At 44.5% G+C, this 24,147-nt stretch overlaps 1 protein-coding gene across 2 annotated transcripts in view; it reads right to left on the reverse strand.

Moving 5' to 3' along the window:
* nos1 (nitric oxide synthase 1 (neuronal)) overlaps positions 1-24,147 on the reverse strand; it is a 59,393-nt gene that overhangs the window by 13,761 nt on the left and 21,485 nt on the right. For both annotated transcript variants that reach the window (XM_015960540.3, XM_015960541.3), the window contains exons 5-21: positions 20,494-20,639; positions 19,365-19,527; positions 19,034-19,125; positions 15,446-15,587; positions 15,217-15,356; positions 14,145-14,319; positions 12,375-12,476; positions 11,833-12,027; positions 10,098-10,183; positions 9,442-9,586; positions 8,481-8,585; positions 8,353-8,411; positions 8,148-8,264; positions 4,486-4,660; positions 3,999-4,137; positions 2,316-2,394; positions 1,961-2,154 (exon numbers count right to left, since the gene is read on the reverse strand). In XM_015960540.3, coding sequence (XP_015816026.3) covers positions 1,961-2,154; positions 2,316-2,394; positions 3,999-4,137; positions 4,486-4,660; positions 8,148-8,264; positions 8,353-8,411; positions 8,481-8,585; positions 9,442-9,586; positions 10,098-10,183; positions 11,833-12,027; positions 12,375-12,476; positions 14,145-14,319; positions 15,217-15,356; positions 15,446-15,587; positions 19,034-19,125; positions 19,365-19,527; positions 20,494-20,639 — 2,254 coding nt within the window. The remainder of the gene's footprint in view (positions 1-1,960; positions 2,155-2,315; positions 2,395-3,998; positions 4,138-4,485; positions 4,661-8,147; positions 8,265-8,352; positions 8,412-8,480; positions 8,586-9,441; positions 9,587-10,097; positions 10,184-11,832; positions 12,028-12,374; positions 12,477-14,144; positions 14,320-15,216; positions 15,357-15,445; positions 15,588-19,033; positions 19,126-19,364; positions 19,528-20,493; positions 20,640-24,147) is intronic.

The raw sequence follows: 24,147 nt of genomic DNA on the forward strand, positions 1-24,147 counted from the left end.
AGCACAGCTCTGGGACCAGCTAGGCTGTATAACCCAAAGCTCCCAGATCTCTGGTGGAAGACCCGAGCCAGAGATGAAGAGCCATGTTGGATAGGGTCATGTTGGATGGCTGTTCATCCGAGTCACAGCCTCTATGTTGGGGTGTCCCACAAGGTTCAATTCTCGGCCCGTTACTGTTCAACCTCTATGTACTGCCCTTAGGAGCCGTTTTCAGAAAGCACGCTGTCTCATACCATCTTTACGCTGACGACTGTCAAATCTATTTTTCATTTAAGCCAACTCAATCAACGAAAGTTCTGTCTGATTGTATCCTTGAGGTCAAGCAATGACTAGCTGACAACTTCCTCCATCTTAATGACTCCAAAACTGACTTAATCGTTTTCAGTCCTTACAGTACCACGGCGACTCATCAACCTGACCTCAACTATCTCTCACCTAATGTATCCTCTGTAATCTCCAACCTTGGAGTAAAAATGGACCAGGCTCTGAAGATGGATGCCCAGGTCAATAACACAGTTAAATCATGTTTTTACCAACTAAGACGCATCTCGAAACTAAAGCACATCCTGAGTGTCCATCTTCTGAAATCGGTGGTCCACACTTTTATCACCTCAAGGCTGGATTACTCTAACTCCTGCTTATATGGCATCAGTAAAGCAGCTCTTTCTAGACTTCAGCTGGTCCAGAATTCAGCAGCTAGGTTGCTGACTGGAGCTGATAGAAGACAACACATTTCTCCAATTCTGAAATCTCTCCACTGGTTGCCCGTGCAGTTCAGGATAAACTTCAAAATTATGCTTCTCACTTACAAATCCTTGAACCATCAAGCTCCTCCATATCTGTGTGAACTTGTCCATTACTACAACCCGCCGCGTGCTCTCAGGTCTGAAGATAAGCTCCTCCTAGCTGTTCCCAATGCACGTTTAAAAAGCCGTGGAGAGAGGGCTTTCTCTGTCTGTGCACCGAAGCTGTGGAACGCATTACCACTGCTAGTGAGGCTAGCACCAACAGCTAGCATTTTTAAATCACGCCTGAAAACTCACTACTTCAACCTAGCTTATACAACATAATTATGAACCTCACTGACATCTGCACTGTTTAAAAATGGACTTCACAATATCAACTTCCGTAGTATTGAGGTTATTTTTTTTTATGTTTTTCTAATTTTTTATTCTCCCTGTGTTTTATTGATTTTTGCTGTTTGTTTTGGGAATTTTGTTGTATTTCCTTTTTATCTTTTATCTGTGTTCGACATGTTTGTATAAACTTTTTTTGCCGGTTTAATTAAACAACATTTTTAATGTACAGCGCCTTGTTTGGTTGTAATGCCTTGTGAATGCGCTTTATAAATAAAATTGGATTGGATTGGATTGGATTGGAGCCGGTCATCCTAGCTGGGGGGGGAGGGGTCAGTGAGAGAACAGTTTACTTCATTAATTTAGTTTCTATTCCCTGAGTTTTATTGGACTTTTTGACAAAGTTGTTCAGAAATAGTACAAGAATGTAGTCAATAGACCCGGCAGACTGTTTTACCCGGCTGTAATTTCTAGAAGGGGAGGCAATCTTCGCTCTATTACTCAGCTCGTGCTCGTAAAACACAAACAAAAACAATCTGGTGTTTGCGTGCAGCATCGTCGCCGTTGGAAACAGTAAAAACAGGATTTGATCAAATAAGTGGCTGCTCGTCTGATCGAACGCTTTGATTGACCAGAGAAATAAAGAAAAAACGCATCCTTCACAGTCACACAGCAAATATCACTGTTGCATCACTCAGTGTCACCACAACTGCCAACATGCAGCTACACTGGAGGATTTCTGGGCAGAGACACCTCGTGTAAGTGCGACTTGGTGGTGAAACCTTCTAGTCTGACTTGGTGCCAAGGTTTGGAACAGCATCCTTCCCGACTACACACCTACTGCATTCACACAGACGCATGGCGTTGCTCCTAACATCACCCACCTAGGGCAGTGTTCCTCTCTTCCAGGAACTCCACTTTGACGATCTGATTGACAGGCGGCGCGTCCTCCAGTTTATCTATGAGCGCCGTCACCAGGTCCTCGTGGTTGCCAGGGAAGATGCCCAGATGGTCGCCGGGCTTGTAGCTCAGGCTGTCGTGGTTGTTTGTGTGGAGCCGCACTAGTATGGTGGAGCGACTGAAGAGATTTACAAGGAGAGATGAAGAAAAAAAAACGCTTTTCAGTCTGTTTCCTTCGGTTCACACACCAGCGTAAGCAGAAGTTGGATGCAGAGTTTCATCAAAACGGACCGATTCGTTACGATTGATTTGCGAAAGGCGTTTTGTGTGCATACTCACTTGGATTTGGGACTTTGTAAATTTTGTGCTTCTATCATCTTTGCTCCGTAAACTTTCTTCTTGTGAATGCTGTATAAAGCTAAAAGACAGCAAGACATCCAATTAGATTACACAAATAACTCTAGATTCGATCTGTTTGCAAACTTCTAAATGCTTTCCCACAAACAGACAAACAGCTGCTTTTACATTAGGTTCAGAATTTCAGACAAATCGACGTCTAATTTAGCACAAATACAATAAATGAGTGGGTCTGAATTCAGGTTTAGTGCACACCAACAGGCTGATTAATTTCTAAAGAGGGGCTGCCCAGACACACAATGAAACGAAGGTATTTAGTGTGTGGGCGCGCTGCGAGCATCATGCTAATTGTAACCTTTCCAGAGAATGTTATTAGCAGACTAGATGTGATGTTGTCGAGCATCGCAGTAAACTAAAAGACTTGTTTGTAGTTGCTACCCATCTTTCAAAGCAAAGCGTCATGCTCACGTCTTCATCTTGAACACAAATGACCTTCTGGCACTTGTCTGATGTTTCACACGGTTAGAAAAATAAAATCATCTCACGCAAAGCAAGACAGTTCCTCCTCTAGGACAACATATACCTTTTTCTTGCTATCGAGTTGTTTTCATCCCAAAGCAGACACATCGTTCTGTTAAAGGCGTGGGACTCTGGTGTAATCCACACATTTGCGAAGGTCTCTCGTAGGGATGAAGGCCTTGTGAGGAACACTCGGCTGAGCTTCAGGCGGCAGGTTTTGGAGTCTTATTTCCTGATGTTTGGACATCTTGCCTCTGACTGGATGACTGCAACACCTCTATCACCGACTTGCAACGTTGATGTTTTATCTCAGCAAATAACACCAGCCTGGAGGAGTTCTGCTGTGTGGTGGAGTTGCTAATGCTAATGGTTAGTTTCTATTAGCTGGGACATTCGCTAGCGTTTGCTGCACGCTGAACCAACAACAGCCTTGGGGGAGTCCATGAATGTTCGTGACAGTGTGACGTAGACTGTCATTGTCTGTTTTCTATCAGAAGCTAATGCAGGAGTTAGGCTTGGTGACTATCTTCACGTTCAGCATACGTGAAAACTCAGATTTTAAAAATGTTTTTTGGTATTCCACACCTTTAATCTGACCACTATTTGGTGCTACATGTGTTCATGTACACAGCGTTTACTCTAGTGAGGCAAAGGCTTTTGCACGACGGCGATATCGCTGCAGGTTCCAACCTTGACTCCTACGTGAGAGGCTGCGTGGGTTGTCACCGGACAGAAAGCACAGTTTCCTCTGATGAATTACAGTTCTCTCCTTTTATTGCCAAAACATTAAACTGGTAAAATGCACGAGCTGCAGGGAATATTTATCAGTAATTTGCAGTTATTTTAAACAGTCAGTTAAACGTAAATGCACTGAAATTCCCATCCCGGCATACTTTTGTAATTGTGATTCCCCCAAAGAAAACACACGCAGATGTGTTGGATTATCCCAAACCGCACGTACAGCATTTTATTAGTGCAGCTCTCAAACTTGCATTCTAGTGTTTTCCCCCAGCTGAGCCACAGGTCAGCGCTCCAGGTGATGCAGCAACGGAGACACAGGTAAATTAGTGGTTTTGTTCTCATCAGGACGTTTTGTAGATTTATCATAAGGTCACCAGAAGTAGGGGGTCACACGGGGCTCCTTACCGTCTGTGAGGGCCGGGGCCTCAGCTGTGTACGTTAAGCGAAACTTGCTCTGCTTCCAGCTGCGGTCGTTGCTGATCAAGGAGTTGTTGGCCTTCTCGATGTTCACATCATCGCCAACGCAGAACACATCACATGCAGCCTTGAAGCGTAACGACACAGCCACATCAAAAATCTCTCCTCGTTACCAAAAAAGCCATCTGTCAGAGCTCCAGTGTAGAAAACTAAAGCACTCAATCATTTTAGCACTCTAGAAATCAGACAGGAACAAGTGTTTCCACGGTCTCAAGGTTGTGCACGACCAAAGAGCTTTAACGTACTGCCTCCACAGAGCAGGCACAAAACTTTAAAAACGGGAAATCAAATCAAATTAGATTTAAAATAACCAACAAACCGGTTTTTAAATAAAGGTTAGGAAAATAAAAACTCCAAAATTGCATTTTTCCAAACTGACCCTTCAGCTTCGCGGGTCTCAGCCCAACGAACCAACCTTAAAAACTTTTTTGGCCCACGTTCTGAAGGATTCCTCCTGGCCACACAGCTCGTCTCCTTCTCCCATGCGTAGGATGCGCTCCCCCCCCAGCTCCTCAAACAGCGTGTCCACAGCGTGGGCAAAGGCGCAGAAGTGTGGGTAGGCCCTGGAGCCAAGGCCAAACACTGAAAACCTAAACAGAAGCACATCCACACGAAGAAAACACACGGACAGTTACAAATCAGAGCTGCAAAGCATCAGCCCGTGTTTGTAATTTGTCCTCAATGGTTGAAAACAGCTTCATGGTTTACAAATACGTGTCCGGTCGATGTTTAGATTGGCGTAAACATGACATTAATCACTTTTTGGTGGCACTTTGTTGCACTGTGAAGAAAGAAACCAACAATTTGTTGTTGTTTCAGCATCTTCTCTGTAAAATGTATGCAACGTGTCCAAAAGTACTGGCGCACCTTACCAAATCAGGTCATTCCAGTGTCCTAATGGATGGGCAAGCTAGCTGTGGAGGAACGTGAGCTGTCTGCCTAGAGCCCTGACTTTAATATGATAGAACATCTTTATGATGAATTACAGCTTTACTTTTAGGTTATACACAGTCGGTCTTGCCTGTTGTAGATAGCTTTCTGATCGACCTCAGTTTGGAGTAACACAGCCTAACTGACAGCTAAACTACGCAACATAAAACAGCCCCTGAAACTGTATATAAGCTTAAGCAAACGCAACCTGATTGGTTTTATATTGTTTCAAGCAAATCATTTGGAAACAAGTTAATAATAATAATAATCATCTAACTTACATAGCGCTTGTTTAGGACACGCTAAGACGCTTTCACACACTCTCACATTCACACACTGCTAGTGATGGTGAGCTACTTTGTAGCCACAGCCGCCCTGGGGAGGTCTGACTGAGGCGAGGCTGCCATTTGGTGCCGTTGGCCCCTCTGACCACCACTAACACGGGCAAGTTGGGTGAAGTGTCTTGCCCAAGGACACAACAGCAGGATAACCCTGGCAGGAAATCGAACCATGATCCGCTGACAATGAGGCAACCCGCTCTACCACCTGAGCTACTGCTGTTGTTTTAAGATTGAGGAAATCTACTTTCTCTTCAAGGATTAGCTGTCATACTGAGGTCATACTGAGGTCATACAGAGGTCACACTGAGGTCATACTGAGGTCACACTGAGGTCACACTGAGGTCATACTGAGGTCATACTGATGTCATACAGAGGTCATACTTAGGTCATACTGAGGTCACACTGAGGTCATACTGAGGTCATACTGATGTCATACAGAGGTCATACTGAGGTCACACTGAGGTCATACTGAGGTCATACTGAGGTCACACAGAGGTCACACTGAGGTCACACGGAGGTCATACTGAGGTCATACAGAGGTCATACTGAGGTCATACAGAGGTCACACGGAGGTCATACTGAGGTCACACTGAGGTCATACTGAGGTCACACTGAGGTCATACAGAGGTCATACTGAGGTCACACTGAGGTCATACAGAGGTCATACTGAGGTCATACAGAGGTCATACTGAGGTCATATAGAGGTCATACTGAGGTCACACTGAGCTGAGGTCACACTGAGATCATACTGAGGTCATACTGAGGTCATACAGAGGTCATTCTGAGGTCATACAGAGGTCATACTGAGGTCATACAGAGGTCATTCTGAGGTCATACAGAGGTCATACTGAGGTCATACCGAAGAAGCCAATCTACAAAATGTGAGATAATTACTGAATGCAGTTTTTAAAAATGTTGAACTTTTAATCTTTAAAGGGGGACTGGAATAACTTTTATTTGTACGACTGGAAACCGTTAGTTGAGTCTCTATAGAATAAGACACTTTTCTGAGGCTCAAAATGGCCAAGGAGCCCTGATGAAGGACCAATCACAACCCAATAATAAAGCTCAACAATGGAAAGACTGATTTGCCCCGCCCACTTGACATGTGCATGAAAATTCAATGAGCTGTGTGCTGATTGGTCGGTTTCTCCTGATGGCTTCACGGCACTACGGGAAGCTAGAGATGAGTGTACAGCTGTGTACAGTATCCACATAGCTCTGTTGGCAGGCTATGGATCCATCCAGCATTCATTCACTGTCTGGATATTCCCAGTACATCCTGGAATGTTACACGTGCACTCTGACATTCTTCTTTGTTGTTTTCCTCTGGTCCGGCAAATCCATTAGCAGTAGCTCAAGCTAGCGGTCAGCATTACTGCGACCAACATTTACACGTTGCCTGATGTTGAAGTGGATTAGGACATGCTAATGTAAGGGGGTGTGTCTTTTCTTATGACGTGTTATATCAGCTTTTCATAGACTGAAATTTTAAAAGCCACTCCGTCAACTATTTATTCACAATGCCCTTTGGTGTGTTTAGTTACTGGAATTCTGTTTTTCCTTTCTCGCTCTCATTTTGTTTGATTCCCGTCTCTTTCCGTGGCTCCGGGGATACGTTCGTGTTTGGTTCTGTCGATATAAAGAGTTTATTCTTCCACCATCAGTCTGCTTTTTCACTTGCCTGCCGTTGAGTCGTATTTTCCTGCAACCATGACAGAAACATAATCAGCTAAGGAGATTTTATTTTTTAATTATGACAGAAAAAAGTCATTAAATGCCTAATAATTATTAATTTATAAGAAAAAAAAGCCATGACATGATATTATTGTGAAGTAACGGGTATGTTACTGTCATGGAACGAGCCCAAAGATCTGGACTCCCTTTACAAAGTGCTCATTAACAATAAAATACCCAAACGTGATCAAAAACTGAATTCTGGCTTTTTCTAAACACACTCAGCATTTAGGGTTCGTTTTTCAACACTTTTGCTAAAAGTGCAAATATCTGGAAGCAAAGTTTTAGAAATGTCCTAGTAGCCTCGAGGATGTAAGTACACGGTAGATCGAGTGGTGAGGTCAGATAAGAGCCGGGCACGCCGGCTGAGTGGAGCCAGAGAGCGGAAACGTTAAAAAGGGGGAACAGACTTCCAAACCTGCAGGCGGGCACCAGTGGAGTGGAAAGGTAGTGATAGGCTGACTGAAACAACAAACGACTGGATGAAAGCAGTGACTTGTGAATTCAGATCGGAACAATGCTGCATTTGATAGCAACCGAACGCGGGGAAATTTAAACTTCAGATTTGGAAAGCAGTAAAAGGAAATGCCTCCAGAAGTCAGACATCAGTCCGTTTCAAATCGTCAGCTCCAGTTACAAAACAGGTAGATTACCAATGAACCAGTCTGCGAAGATTAGCTGATCATTTTGGGGAAAAAATGCTGGAAGTTAAAGATCTGACTTCATTCTCAGTTCCTCAAATGCAGCATTGTGTCACAACAGCTTGAAAAGTGACAGTAGGAAAGATAACAGACCTGCAGGAACAGCTGATAATAACAGTAAAGGAACCCATATAAGAGAACCTGTTGATAGCAAACTGGATAAATGTTCTCATGACGGCTATTACAGCTTCTGCAGGATTCCTTAAGCATGATTTCATTGTAAAGAAAACTCCAAGTTTTAATTAAATTCATTTCATGATCATGTGTTTCTGTAGTTTGGTTTAAAGCATTTAAAATATCACTTTTTGGACCGGCGCCATCGTAGAAAACACCGTTGTTTTACAAAAGTTTCTGTCAGATTTATTCACCTGACGTTGGCCAGAGGTCCGGTACTCTCAAAGTTGATCCTGGCCTCTGGCTCATCGCTAGAGGACTTCCGAGTGTCTGAGTGAGAAGACACGCTGTTGAAACGGACCTTGTAGCTCCTGGTTGAGACAAAAAAATAAATAAACAGACTGATGATGTAGATGAACGTACATGACGACAGAATCCTGGTTACAAAGTTCAGCTCACTTTCTGTCCTCCATGTTGGACGTTGGGTGGCGCATCTCCATTAAGGCGGCTCCAAATTTCTACACCGGCACAAAAAAAGGTTAAAACTCTGGTGAACTGATGAGAATGCATGAACGTTTGCCACGCACCTCGCCGTTTTCAGGTGGATCACCATTCCCAAATGTGCTGGTCACCACTAAAACGAGAGTCTCGTGCTCCAGGTGCACCACGTCGTACTCATCCATGGACATGACCTGCAAGCACAGGAGATCAGCATGTGGACGGATCTCAGCCACTTCAAAGGTCTCCTCTTCATCTCGCAGCACGCTCCGTACGACAGACGCCCCGAGCGTGCAAATTCAGGCTGAACACACAGCCGCTGGCAGAGGAGTGGGTCGTAACGACCACTCTGTCCTCGCCTCTAACGAGATGATAATATGCTGCTGCCACACACACACACACGCACACACACACACACACACACACACACACACACTCACACGCACACACACACACACACACACACACACACACACACACACACACACACACACACACACACACACACACAGGCGTGAAGAGAAAACAGGCTTTCGCCCGACAACAAGAAAGATTTGCCACAGGCGTTCACATCTGCCCTCTGCTTAGACACACCCACTCTCAGTGACACACACACACGTGTGTGTGTGTGTGTCTTGTGATTGATCACACTGGGAAAGTGAAAGAGGAAATTAAGAGCGAAAGCATGGAGTGGATGACTGAGGGCATCTTTTGCTGTTTGTTGTTGACAGATCTGCACAGCCTGCGTGGCTCCAGGGTGTTGACTTAAACAACTGAACCGCTCAACGCTTCGACGGCTAAGTCTCGCCTCTGACCTCTGGCGGTTTACTGGACGAGGAGGAAATAAAAAAAGACGTGACAAATACACACTTTTTCAACCCTTTCGTCATCTGTACTCAGCTGCCATCTCCATGGCTTCATCAGTCAGCAAGCAGAGAGACGTGGGGAGGTTTGTTTTTTTTGAGTTGTCCCTTTAAAATCAGATACTGGTGAATTCAAACCCCTTGCTTAACTCTTGGCAACAGTGATGCAAGGAAGGTGCAAGCATACCTTTGCGTCAAAGGCGTGCTTGAAGATTTCACAGAGGGTTTTGGCGTAGTCTTGTGATTTGCCCGTTTCGGTGGCAAACAGTATGGTGGCTTTCACCCTCTTGGCCATGGCTTGGCCCATGAGCTTTGCCGAAAACTTCACAGCCCTGCAGAATGTGATGAGAGAGACGCTGACTGACATGCAGGGAGAACACCACACAAGCATCTGAAGCATCCAGGAGAAAGTGATTTGAAGGCACAGTTTGCCATCTCGCTGCCTCCTGCCATGAAGCTTTTGTTATTGAGCTGCGGTTGCAGGCAGCTACGGATGGATGACAGTTTTGATTACTTTGCTTGTAATAGCCTCGGGGCAATTATTTTAATAGCAGATCATACATGCGCACAAGTGCAGAGGGGTGAAAAACAGAAAAGAAAACACTGACAGAACTCTGATTACTCCCAGAGGGGTTGATTGGATGAATTTCACTGCTGAGTACGTTAGCCTACCTCTCGTGGGCTAACTTCTGTCAGGAAAGTGATTTCCCGTTTAAATTTACATTTACACTTAATTCATTATCTTTGACATTTGGGGTTGCAACGTGCTCTCGGTTCTATAACTGAGAAAAGAGGATTAGAAGGAAACATTTTGATCTAATGAAGGAAAGAAGACACACTCACTTAGCAAGCTTCTTGAATCCGATGGCCCTTTTCTTTGTGGGAGTCCCGTTGACTCCTTTCCACACGTGTGTGTGCCAAGGATCAGGCTTTTGCACACGGGGAAAGTAAGAAAATGGTGTTTAATTAAGATGTTCTCTAATTCAAAAGTCTAATTTGCAGTCCTCATGGATTATCAATTACAAAATAAGACAACACGTTCTCACTCCCAGCGCGTCAAAAACAAACGCGTGGTCAGCCACCCTCCGCCTCAGACCCCTGACGCCAAAAGTGTCCTTTTTCATCACTTACGTGCGAAAAGGGGTTTTTCCCTTATCTGACTGCAGATCCCAACGCAGCGTTACACTGACAGAATGGGATGTCCGCAGCCAGGGCACCAAACAAGCTCATTGTACCTCACCCCATGGACGTAATTTTCACTTTAGAAGTGGGGGGGACACGGGTGGGGGGGGGGGGGTGCATAGAGATCTTTACAGTATGTTCTGATGGGAAACAGGCTTCAACTCAAATGGTTGTTTTCTGCTTGGTCCTAGAGCTCAACCAGTGTCAATTTAATATAGCGTAATATTGTTTTTGGATGGTAAAAAGTGCAGGGGTCAAAACTTGACTTTGGAAAAAGTGGGGGGACATGTCCCCCCTGTCCCCCCCAAAAATTACGTCCATGCCTCACCCTAGCCTTATCCTCTTATTTAACCTTCCCCTCGCCCCTATCCTATCCTTAACCATCTTGCTAGCGAACACATTAGTGATGTGTTGGTCGCTCTAAAAGACGGCTCTATGAAGTGAACACCGGGAGCCGCCTCGTCATTGGTCGGGTTTGGACCGAGGCAACGCAAGGGGCAGGTTTCAACTACCAAGGTGGAGGTTAAAAGTAGAGGGTATAGATGGAAGACACCAACCGTCTTCCATCTATAATCCAGTTCTGAGATCCCTTCCCAGATGCCTCAACGCCCACGCATATCCTGGGCCATCTGACCTCAGGAATTCACATGATAGGGTGGGGCCAGGCTTCACAATGAGCTCACCCGAAACTCTGGCTGAATAGGACCCACACCCACCCTCACACCTTGGCTCATAGAAGATCATCAGGGGGTCTTTTGTTCCCTCTTCGGGGGAAACTCCCACTGGGTTTGAATCTGGGACTCTCCACCATTTGACCTCAGAACTGAAGAAGCCTCTCGGATGAGAGGTGAAACGTCTTCAAGTAACTCAAAGAAGTCCAGGCGCTTTTCTTTCAAAGCTCCTTAAACCACAATGACCTGGATGACTGAGAACCTTCACAGACAAGTAGAGGGTATGTGTAACCTCCCCCTCGCCAGATGGTACGTTCTAACGTTCCCCTTGGGCGGCAAATACAAAAATTCAGTCAGAATGCGTGGGAAGCAGACGCTTGATCACAGTAGAGTAACGTTTTAGGTAGCAAGAGGGTTAAGGTTAGGATGAGGGTGAGGTTATAAATAGTAAAACGTTGAGGTTTAGGTGCGGTTAAACGAGCTGGTTCGGTGCCGCATCAGCGGACATCCCATCACGTCAGTGTAACGCTGCATTGGGATCTGCAGTCAGAAAAGGGAAAAACCCTTTTCACACATAAGTGATGAAAAAAAGGCACTTTTGGCATCTGGGGTCTGAGGCGGAGGGTGGCTGACCAAGCGTTTGTTTCTGACGCGCTGGGAGTGAGAACGTGTTGAATAAGAACATTCAGACTAGAAGTGTTTGTTGAAGACGTGAAAATCCTGACCTGGTACTCATAGGAGGGGGTGAGGCGGTAGTTGAGCATCTCTTGATGAAAAACTGGCGTGATGCTCCCTGACATCGGTGGCACAATCCACACCCAATCTCCAGGACAGCCTCCTCTCACCCGATACTCGTTCTCCATGTGCTTCATGAAGGACTCCGTGGCTGAATGGTGGTCCACTATGGTCACTTTGCAAGTCTGATGTAAGGAGAGAAAGGACAGATTGGTTTCTGCATTATTTATTAACTCCTACAAGGATGAGCTACAGCAACCTTTATGAAGGCAAATAACGATAAAAAATAAAGAGCTTTCCTCAAAAGTTAAGGTGGAGCAAGTTAATCAGTGTTGACCTGCGTAGGCTAAAAAGATGCTTTTATTTTGAAAGGCATTGAGTGGTCTTTTCTAACATTTTCTAGGTCAGCATCTATTCTGTGCAGATAGATAATGATGACATCACACAGAAGAGTGCAGCCTACAGTAAATGTCCCGGGTGATGACAAAAACAATAAAACATCATCAGAACTGGCATAAAATGAGGCTTCTACCTGGAAGCTGTGCAGGACAGCTATGTTAATCTCCACGAGTGCCTGGTCCTTCCACAAAGAAGACGTCTTTCTGGTGTCCAAACCCATTTTTTCTGCAACGTCCTACATAAACAAATGTTTTATGACAATACTGACGTGGAAAATCCATTTTCTCGTGACTTATTACCAAACCTGAGCTGGAAAAGAGGAAAAACCTTGAAGAGTGCATCACATGGAGGATGTTTTGTGTGTGTTTTACTTTTTGAGCATCTTAAAAACAAAGTTCCTACAGTCGAGGCTTCAGAATCAAAAATACATTTTAATAATGTTCATTTTTGAGTTGATCACAGTGAGGTGATTTCTTCTGAGATGCTCGATCAGAGAAAACATTTCCAAAGAGAATGAGGTTTCAGAAACGCAATCAACGTTTTGCTTTTCTATTCACAAGTCAAATCCAGCAAAGCTGGCACCCATGTGACTTGAAGTGCTCTTCATAACTGGATCACTTTAGCTTGGTCTGGATTGTTTGGATGGGAAATTCTCCATCTCACTTGTCTGAATGCTGTCATATGACACATCGCTAGGGATGGGTACCGAATTCGGTACTTTTTAAGGTACCGACCAAATTCCATAGTACCGACCGAGCACCGATTCACGTCATTTGAAACGGTGCCTCGTTTCGGTACCCGTCCATCATAACGAGAACTTGCATAGACAGCTGCACATGCGCAAGAGCGTTATGTCGTCGGTCGCTGCGAGCGAGTTGTAAACAGAGCAGCATGGTAGAAAGAACGCACGCTAAAGCTTGGGTCCACTTCACTAAATGTGATGGGTAACTGGGTGATGATGAAACCAGCGACAACGATCTAAGTGAGACATCCTCATCTTAATCTGCTCCGGTAGGTAAATAAAATGTTTAAGATAACGTTAGCTTGATATGTTAGCTTCCGTTTCACTAATGGTGCGTTCGCTTTCTCCTCGGAACTCAGAATTTCCGACTAGAAGAACATGAACGCGCTCTAAAGTTTGGCTTCACTTTACTAAATGCGACGGGTGATTGGGTGAAGATGAAACCAGCGACAACGATCTAAGTGTGAGGCATCATCGTTTTAATCTGCTCCAGCAGCTAAATAAACTGTTAAAGATAACCTTAGCTTGATATGTTAGCTTCCATTGCTACCATTGTTATCAGCTAATGGTGCGTTCGCTTTCTCCTCGGAAATTCTAACTTCCCAGTAGGAAAAATCAAATGAAAAAGGACGGCAAAAGGAATGAAGATACAAAGTAAATTTAGTTCACAGTAAAGATGTTTGCTTCAGTTTAATTATCAGCTTATAAAACTACAAGGACGATGTTAAAATACAAACAGTTGTATGTTATTTATCGTGATATTTATCAAATATGGTTATATATTGAGAAAAATATATATTTATTATAAAAGAGAATTAAAATAATAAATACTCAAAAGTATCGAAAATTGGTACCGTTAAGTACCGGTATCGATTCGTAGGTACCGGGAATTAGTACCGGATCGCTTCAATTGTCAAAGGTACCCATTCCTACACATGGCGCACAAATAGCCACCAGCCTGGTCAGCAGTTTCACGCGTCGTTACAAATCTATTTTTATCGCATGCTCTCCAGGATTTGAGATTTCAAATTGACAAAATATGACATAAACGTTCTAGAAATCATCTATTTCTCAAGTGTGGACAACTTTGTAACACAATGCTTCCAGTCTTTACCCCCTGTCCCGGTACACATGATCACATTTTTGGCCATGAAGCTCTACCTCCAGGATGTTGTAGCGTGAGGTGTCACAGAAGTCCCTGACGCCGATCTCTGTGCCCATGTACCATCCGCTGAAGGGGCATCCGGTGAACTCCAGACCTCCGATCTCCAGCAGCATGTTTGACACTGCTGGGAGACCGTACCACTTCAGGTCCAGGTCTTTGAACCATTCGAGCCTGAGGAGAGGACACCGGGAAGTAGTGGTGAGAACATCTTTCATTGCCAAATTAGCAATAAGGTATTTAGTGGCTTGTGCACACGCCACTGAGGCATACATGTTTAAAAATTTCACGTGGCCAAAACACACATTAGCACAAAACAATCCACTTGGAGAGGCTCTTCGGGGTTGGACAAAGCACACTGGGCCTGTTGCATCCTTCAGGGGGATTGATAGGGCTGCTTTCACTCTGTTATTTGCAAAGCTGGGTTTAATCTTGTGTAACGATGAGGTTCTGTGCCCGTGCCAAGCTGCTGCTAGAGCTGAGGGCCAGCTGATGCTGGGCATGGAGCACGAGTCGCCAATTTTAGGGGTTGGGAGATTTTGTGTCAGGGGATCCTGCAGCACTCTCTGAAGCATGCAACAGCGCCGTGATGGCCTGCTGTGCATCTCCGTGTGTGTGTGTGTGTGTGTGTGTGTGTGTGTGTGTGTGTTGGTGAAAAGTGTGCAGCAATGCAAACCCAGTTGTTTGCTGTGATTAAGAGGTTACACTGAGCTACTGGGTTAGGGTAAGCTTCAGAAGACTGGCTACCAATTCAAAAAAAAAGTTTTGCTGTAGAGAAATTAAACAACAGAATAAAACCAGGAGGAGGCTCGCTAACAAGCTGTAAATGCTGGTGGACCGACGGATGAAAGATGGCTCTGTTGGCTCTGTTTTCCGGGAATGATCGTCACAGTTGGATTGTGGCAGCAACCAAATCAGATTTGTTGGCATCAAAGCGCCTCGTTGTTTAAGAGGCGCGGTGAAACAAAGAAATCTGCAAGTGGGCGTAGATCTTTGTGCAGCCTCCTCTTCTTATGTTGCCACATTTTGTTTTCATATTTAATGAATGCCAAAGAGGAAAAACGAACTCACTTTGGATGTGTGATCGGCACCTCCAGAACGAGGTCTTCAGGGATCTCAAACAGCTCCGGGTCATTTCCGTTAGCTTGCAGGAGAAGTGGAAGGACATCAAATCGACCCTTCGGAGCTTTCCATCCAAGCTGCATGCAGATCTGGTGACACAAAGCGACTCGTCAGCGCAGACCTCCAGAGAAAAGGAGCTCCTGACAGGTTCATTTCTATAATAGATAGTCACGTGTACCTCTGTGAATTCAACATTAGCGGGGTCTCCAAGGATACTCCCATCAGGCTGTTTGTAACCTGCGTAACGAATCAGCTGAGCGTTCCACACACGGAAGTCGTGTTTGCCGTCTGTCCTCTGAGGAAATATGGTGATAGCTGACCTGCAAAGAAGTAAACAGGAGGTATTTAAAACCTGACAATGATCTACGAGGGAGTTCATGTTTAATTATTAGAGAATGTCACATTTAGAATCGATGCTATTGAATAAAAACATGAAAAAAAGAGTAACTGGGTGTTTTCAATTGTATTTTAGCGTCTTTCTCTGAATAAACTGTTGTAGTGATAAGATTACGTGTGTATTTTGGGTGCTTTTGAAGCTCAACATACTACACTACATTTGACCAATAAGATGTGAATTTCTATATAAATATGGAAATCCAACCTGATTGGTCTCAAAGGGTTTAATCAGAAGAATTAGGATTCTTTGTTTATTCAGGGATCGTAACACACTTCGTATCAATTCAGACAGTCAAGTTTATAAAAAGTAAGGAATTCATCCATCCATCCATCCATTTTCATCCGCTTATCCGGAGTCGGGTCACGGGGGCAGCAGCCTAAGCAGAGAGGCCCAGACTTCCCTCTCCCCAGCCACTTGGGCCAGCTCCTCCGGGGGAATCCCAAGGCGTTCCCTGGCCAGGTGAGAGACATAGTTCCTCCAGCGTGTCCTGGGTCTACCTTTAGGTCTCCTCCCAGTTGGACGTGCCCGGAAAATCTCACCAGGGAGGCGTCCAGGAGGCATCCTGACCAGATGCCCGAGCCACCTCAACTGGCTCCTCTCGATGTGGAAGAGCAGCAGGTCTACTCCGAGCCCCTCCCGGATGACTGAGCTTCTCACCCTATCTCTAAGGGAGAGCCCAGCCTCTCTTCAGAGAAAACTCATTTTGGCCGCTTGTATCCGCGATCTCGTTCTTTCGGTCACTACCCAAAGCTCGTGACCATAGGTGAGGGTAGGAACGTAGATCCACCGGTAAATCGAGAGCTTCGCCTTCTGACTCAGCTCTCTCTTCACCACGATGACCGGTACAACGCCCGCATCACTGCAGACGCAGCACCAATCCTCCTATCGATCTCATGCTCCAGTTTTCCCTCACTCGTGAACAAGACCCCGAGATACTTAAACTCCTCCTCTTGGGGCAGGACCTCATCCCTGACCCGGAGCTGGCCCAAGTGGCTGGGGAGAGGGAAGTCTGGGCCTCTTGCCTTAGGCTACTGCCCCTGCGACCCGACTCCGGATCAGCGGATGAAAATGGATAGATGGCTGGATGGATGGATGGAGGTAACAAAAGATTAACTTCAGGTTTAAAATAAAGATAGCCCAGGTTGTGAAACTCATTTTCCGTGGCTGTTTTAATAGGATAAAGTTTGTGAGCAAAGCTGCGTACAGTTAGAATAAATTATTATTTATTCATTAAATTAACCAGGTTCAAATAAAGGAAAGTGGATCATTTCTAATTATTCAAAATTTGTCAATTCAAACTGAGAAGTGTAAAGTACCGAGCATTTAGAGTGGGTTTCTTTAATGAAAGCTAACTCACAAATCACACTGAAGGCAAAACAAAAAGCTTCAAACCTTGAGATGAGTTTCCTCACAACAGCTAATCACTCATAAAACGTAAAAGATTAATGCTCCATAATTCTCTGTTTGCATCCTGGATGAGAATCAAAATGTCTTGAAAAAAAAATAACGTACTGTTCAAGCTGAGGTGCGTTGTGTGCAAAGTTTAAAGTGAGAGTCAAGGCATGAGCGGAGACTTATTTCAACTCAACTTCCTGTTAAAAAAATACCTGGGAAAAAGGCATTCCCAGGAGGACTGAGAGAACGGCACTAAGACAGTGATTGGCAGCACCCCCCCCAACTCCCGCTGCGTGCGCTCTCGGAGCTTCTCAGTTGGAAAAAAGAGTTGTTAACAAGTGCGCGCACACGAGCCCACAAACCGCAGACTCGTCGCTCAGGAGAAAAGCAGACAGAAACTGCAGGAAGGAGGATTTCCTGTTCATCTCCTTCATGAGAAAAGAGGGGAGGAGGACGTTTTTCTTAAGGAGGCGAGCAGCTCAGAGTGCCAACATGTCATATCAGCAGGTGAGGGGTTGAGCCAGGTGGAGGTGCAGCGAGACTCAGCAGGAGTCCAGTGCAGTGCAGCCGCGTAGTACTGGACAGACAACGTCGCCCTGCCGCGCTGCAGGAATCAACTGTGGCTAACTCTAAATCAGTGTGGAGCAAAGTTTTAACCTGAAGATGGAGATATAATTATGGTTTTGGGCCAAAATATGAAATTTAAAGTAAGTTGCACTAAACTGCCCAAAATAATGGTTACACATGTGTACAGCACTATTAGACACTCATCTATACAGGTCATCAGCAAAAAAAGTTAATTTAGGTGGTACTCGCGCTTTAAATCAACTCAAAGGTTCAGTATGTAAGAATGATGTAAGACTGACATCCTGTGGTCAAATTTGAGTACTGCAGCTCGTTTTCCAAACCCACAAGTGACTTCCTCGCTACCGCTCCTGTCACCAGCTACGACTCAGCACCAGAAGAGTCTAGATGACGAGTGAAGACAAGTCATACAGTTAGTTGATTAGTAGATGAATAAATTTCATTGTAATATTGAGTTGTTGGTAATTTAATCAATTTCCCCTGGGATTAATCAAGTATTTAGAATTTGAATTGGAAAAAGTAGCTTTCTGGAGCCAACTATTTGTTGCTAAATCACTATTAGCATTGCTAGCTCAACGTTAGCATCTAGTCTTCTTTATCTGATATTAGAATAAAAGAAAAAGTTGCCGTGGCTTGTTGTACAAGAAACAACTTCTGGGTCGCTCCTGTTTACTGGCTCAGGATCTTTCCCACACGCTGCTGCGTTTTGCCCGCGTTGCCGACTCGGCACTCGCTCTGCAACCCCACAGGCTCACAGAGTGCTTTTGTCGTTTTGAAGGGAGATAAACCAACAACCTCCAACTTAAACAACCTAATGGGATTTCAAATCACACACCGATGCCAATGCCTTGTGTAATCTTTAATTAGGACCCGATACGTATATTTTAAAGGTAAACTAAAGGGTGCACTTAGTTGTTGGAGTAAGGTGCTTTTTCTGAGCTTGTCTCATTTGTGCGCTGTCACTTTTCAATGTGTGTGTCTGAGCCGGCTTCAGAAGGCCTGGCTAAGTGTAGTAGTGAGTCAGAATCCATCCATCCTCCAAGAAGTAAATGTGAGATGTCACATGTGATTAGGACTTGGCAGAAAGTGTGTGAGTGCAGCGCAGGTCTGACAAATGACTGCTTGTTAGGGAGGTCTGCCGCCTCACCAGCCAGCCACCAGAGTGGTGCTGAGACACTAACAGATAAATAGACCGGCAGCAGATCGTGTCAGATAGCAGCGTTCACACACTGACAGATGGGACAGAGGGTCGAGTCGGGGTGGTCAGAGCTGGAGAAGGGGTGGTGAGCTACACAGTGTGACAGATGGACAGGACAAGAGGAAGTTTGATAGGAGGAACATGAGCATCGGAACAGCATTGGAATATCTGGGTGTGTTTGTTTTTGTTACCTAAGGTTGCCTTTGTTGGTGGCATACTTGATGTGGTTGCAGATGTAGTTGTACATGCCATGGGCTGTTGTGCAGTCTCTGGCATCAAAAACCTGACAAGCAAATCAGAGTCAGACATTTGTTCATTATTCTCAGCTGAAATCAGGAGTTTTCCCCTTTTCAGGAATCATGTTTGATTTGAGGTGATAGTCTGACCCTGTTCTGTGATCTAATGTAGGCAATATGTCAGTTTCAACAAGTCTCCTAGATCGTATGAAAAACTTCCAAAGAAATCTTCCATATTTACATTATGATGTTCAAAATATAAAAAAGTACACATAGATCATACAACCTGCAGTTTGGACCACTGAATCCTTCCCACACATCGGGAGGCGTTCCTCCAGGCGTGTTTGGCTCCATAAATCAGTTCAGTGTCCTTCAGTTGGTAAGTTCCTGAAGCTTCAATCTCCTTCGTTACCTCCTCCAGTCTGTCCACATGAGGCTTGGAGCCGTTCCTGTGAGGCAGGACAAGTCCGGAGGTTACAATACAGCAGCTGACAGTCCAGAAGCGAGAGGACACGCGGGACGGTCCCGCTAAAATCTAAACAATGGAAACAAAACTTTGACACATTGAGAGAAGGCTTCCGCATGTGTGTGTTCTGGAGACACGCACAGAAACTCTAATTGGTTTAAAAAACCCATAAATGAATAAATTAAAGTCGAGTCTGAATAAACAAAAAACAAAAATCACACTTAGACGCCTGGAGCTCTGACTCGCCTGTTTCAGGAAGTTCAAGTCAGCTGGAGAAGAGCTTCGGACGGCCGGAGCCTTATTTCCTGATATTTGGACATCTTGCCTCTGATTGGCTAACAGCAACACGACTCCACCACTGACACAAAGAACAAGCTTGGAGGAGTTCTGCTGTGTGGTGGAGTTGCTAATGCTAATGTTAGCTTCTACTAGCCGAGACGTTCTCTGCTGTTTCCTGGACGCTAAACCAACAACGGCCTTCCTCGTCGTGCATCAAGATGGGTGAGCCCATGAATGTTGAGTGACGGTGTGACGTAGATCTGTCAGGATTTTCTAATCCTTGAGTTTCTGTAAGAAGCTGATGCAGGAGATAGGTGTAGGAGACTACTTACATGTTCAGCCTGCATGAAAACCTCAGAGTGACCCGTTAGAATCAGAAATAATCATTAGAAAATGTTTTCCAGTCAACCCCGCCATTAATGTGAAATACAGACCAAACTCAGTAGGGTTTAGTTATTGTTTCTGTAAGAATTGTGTTCACCGGTGTCTCTTCTCCGGTGTAAATGGTAGCAGAGTGAAACATTTCCACATAAATGTGCGTTTTCAGTTAAATGAAGAAGACAGAATATGGTAAACTCTAAGAACACCGTGCCCTGAAACCAAAGGGTTTATTTTAAAACGAATCCAGAGCTAAAGAGCCGGTTTGAACTCCCACAGGTGCAGCGTTTACCTTTTGATGGAGGTGTAATATTGGTCTATGAAGTCCGTGGCCAGCGACAGAAGCTCCTCTTTAGGTCTCACCTCATCTGGTTTGCGGGAGTTGTGGTTGGGCATCACGACGGAGCCGATGCACACATTTTCACCGCAGACAGGCGTCTAAGCAACAGCATCAAATAAAACAAACATGAGACTGTTGTCCTTTAAAACTACTGCAAATAACAGCAAACACCCCAACACAGACTGCAACTGTGTGACTGCATAATGATGCATTTAACATAATAATGCATCTTTTTACACACATCCCTCCACGTGACTCGCATTTTCTCTCAGGACATGTTTTTCACCAATTTCTGCTTCATTTTCATCAACTCGTGTCCTTATTTCACTCGTCACAAATCCATAAAACAGAATAAAAGAAACACACACAAAAAGATAAATAAATAAATAAAAAAGATTTTGTAGACGTTGGTTGAATGTGGTTTGCACATCTGGACAATATTTCCAGAATATTTGAAAATGCACCAACAATACGTTGAAAAACAAAACAAGTAGAAAGACTCTAGGGAGAAATAATGTTGCAGGAGTCCGTAAATCCTTTCCAAATGAAAAGTCGGTGCCAATCTTTTAAGCGAGTGACTCAGCAGAGCTGAAGCTCCATGATCTCCGACTGGTCGAGGATTTTATGTACACTTTAGAGCAAACTGAACTTTTTAGACAATAAGAGGGTATTTATCTTCATCTGGACCGGAAACGGGACAAGTCAGAATGCAAAAACAAGTACTTTACAACATTTATCCCATATGAGACTATTTATGACTTTTAAAGTTATAATAGCATATTTACAGTCTATAAAACACATAATTATTAAGTTCTTTGCACTAAATCCGTCTCACATAAAAATATTTCAGCTGTTTTTAATTCTTAATTCTTGGGGCGACAAGTGCTCGACTCGTGATCGGGAGGTTGCGGGTTCGAGCCTCGCTCAGTCTGTGGCTGTTGTTGTGTCCTTAGGCAAGACACTTAACCCACCTTGTCTTCCGGTGGCGTTCGGAGGGACCGGTGGCGCCTGTGTACAGCAGACTCACCGTTGTCAGTGTGCCCAGGGGCAGCTGTGGCTGCACTGTAACTCATCACCATCAGGGTGTGAATGTGTGGATGACTGATTGTGTTGTAAAGCGCCTTGGGGAGTTCCAAGACTCTAGAAGACACTTGATCAAATTCAGGCCATTTACCATTTTCACATTTTTCGCACCTTCTAGAATGAACAGTTTCAGGATTCTGTCACTTAAAAAAACAACAAGCCACGCCCACTCCTACTCCTTTCAGGCTGCTATAAGCTGAAAAGCTCGGATACCTGAGAGGGGCTCAAGCTCAAGGGAGAGCTACAGCTCCTCCAGTGTCGACAGGTAAGAGGTGTTTTTTCCCCCTATTTGTGACATCACAATTGGGGATTCTTTGAAACGGCTTGTTTAAGCTCATGATCCCCAAAACCAAACACTGACAGAAAGCTGTGCAATGTTTTATTTTTTCATATTTGGAGTGTTTATAGAGGCGGTGTAGACCCGCATGGCAGCACAAAAGGATGCAAAAAGTGGGTTTTGCCTTTAAAATGTGTTAGTGAGTCAAAAATCCATCAGCTGGAAGTTAAAACACTAAAGCAGGACAGAGTTATCTAACATGTAAAACAGCCAACATCACATCCGTTGGGTTTGAAAGACGCTGGAGTTAAACATCACGATTCTACTGACCGCTTAATGAATACAAGGGTAATAAATGTATGGTTTTCTGGGACCAAGGCGCTCACACATGGATGGCGAGCATCTCGGTGAATAAGTCAGTGAGTCATATTGGTATCCTTCCATTAAACCAAGACTTGACGGCAGAGAGAGAGAGAGAGGAGGAAAGGCAAATGGCACTAAACCAATGAATGCCAGAGAAAATTGCCAAGTGGAACCTTGTTTGGTCCGTTTAATACGCTGAGAGGTGGAGTCAGCTGCCACTTCGGTTGGCTCATCCAGAGGACAAACGCGGAACGTAACGCAGGCGCTCGGCCCTAGAGGAAATTTGACGATGACCCCAGCAGTGCTAAAACGGGCTCCTTACACCCGACCACCCACTCGCACTATTCAAACACTTCCGTCTGCGATCCTTCCTTTCTCCACAAACGCAAAGGACGAAAATAAACAGCGTGGCCAAAGAGAAGTCCAAACAGCAGGGATGTCTACAAAGAAGCAAAACCGGGGGAGATGAAAGAGGTGAACGGGGAAAAGGGAGAAAATGGATGAACAGAGTGATAAAAATAAGACAAAGGGATAACTCATGCTCCAACACGTCCGCTCGTCCCGCTGCTCAGGGCATTCATGGCAGCCAGCTGTCCTTTTGGGAAAAGACGGATCCTCCGTGATGTATAATAAATCTGAAGATGCTATTACAAGCCATTCATTGGGATGCACACGGCAGCGCTCCCGATAAGTCACCAAAGCAATTACGCTTGGGTTTGCTGTTTACAAATGGCTGCTGTGTTCTGGAGGGGTTTACTAACAAGAGGAGGCGGCTCTGGCTGCGTGATTAAAGGTGTGGAGCAGCTGAAGAATGAACAGGAAGCTACTTCTGCTGCTTTAACTGAAACTTCAGTTTCTTACAGAATCTGAACATTTGGTTTAAAGAGCAAGTCACCCCCAAATAAACATTTTTTTGCTGATAAACTAAATAAACGAGTGTCTAATCGTGCTGCAGACATGTGTCGACAATAATTCGGCACTTCAGTGCATCTTAGTTAAAATTTAAATATTCTGCCTAAAACTGGCAGTGTTGTGCCGTTGTCAGGTAAAAACTCTGCACTGCATTCTAATTTAAATCTGCCACTGCTATTGGCTAAGAGGTATGCTATGATGTAAACTGGTACATTATGATGTCACAATCCTGTCGTGAGCCTGTGTGTGTGTGTATTTGTTAGCAGCTCCGCCCTCTCGGTCTGCCAGGCAACAGCATTTGTTGCATTTTTCAAACATGAAGTGGGAGTGGAGTTAGACTCTGGTAGGGGGTGACTTGCTCTTTAAGGATTAGATTTGTTTTTGCACCTGGCTGAAATCCTACGATGCAATCTAATACAAAAAAACTTTATACATTTATTCCATACTTATAGTGATTTAGGAGCAATTTGGTACCCATAATAAGCTGAAAAGAGCATTTCTTGACCTCTGCTTGACTCAACTCTTACATTTTCTGCAGAAAGAAACTCTCTGTGCAACACAGCAGGTCTGACACATCTCATTACTGTTATTCAATGCATTAAACTGTTTCCCCCAACAGTGCGTTTGTGTAAACTAAAGTCATAAAAGAAGAATGCAGCAGATGTGGTAAGTCGTGTTGCACCCACTTTGCATCACACCAAAATGACATAACCACAGAACTCCACAGTGTGGAAAAGTTTAGCAGACATTTCCGCTTCAGCTTCTTCTTCACAGTGGCAGAAACTGAATGGGCTTGTGTACTTCTTACCAGAGACAACATCAAGATCTGATGAAGATGAAGGGAAAACAGTGTCGTGTCAGTTTTATTCTGCTAATCTGATCATGGTTTGTTTCTTTTAAAAGTCACTGCGTCTGTATTTGCTGGAAACTTGAAGATGTTTATGTTTATGTATTTAGCAGACACTTTTGTC

The sequence above is a fragment of the Nothobranchius furzeri genome, chromosome 10 (genome assembly GCF_043380555.1).
Source record: "Nothobranchius furzeri strain GRZ-AD chromosome 10, NfurGRZ-RIMD1, whole genome shotgun sequence".
Lineage (NCBI taxonomy): Eukaryota > Metazoa > Chordata > Actinopteri > Cyprinodontiformes > Nothobranchiidae > Nothobranchius > Nothobranchius furzeri.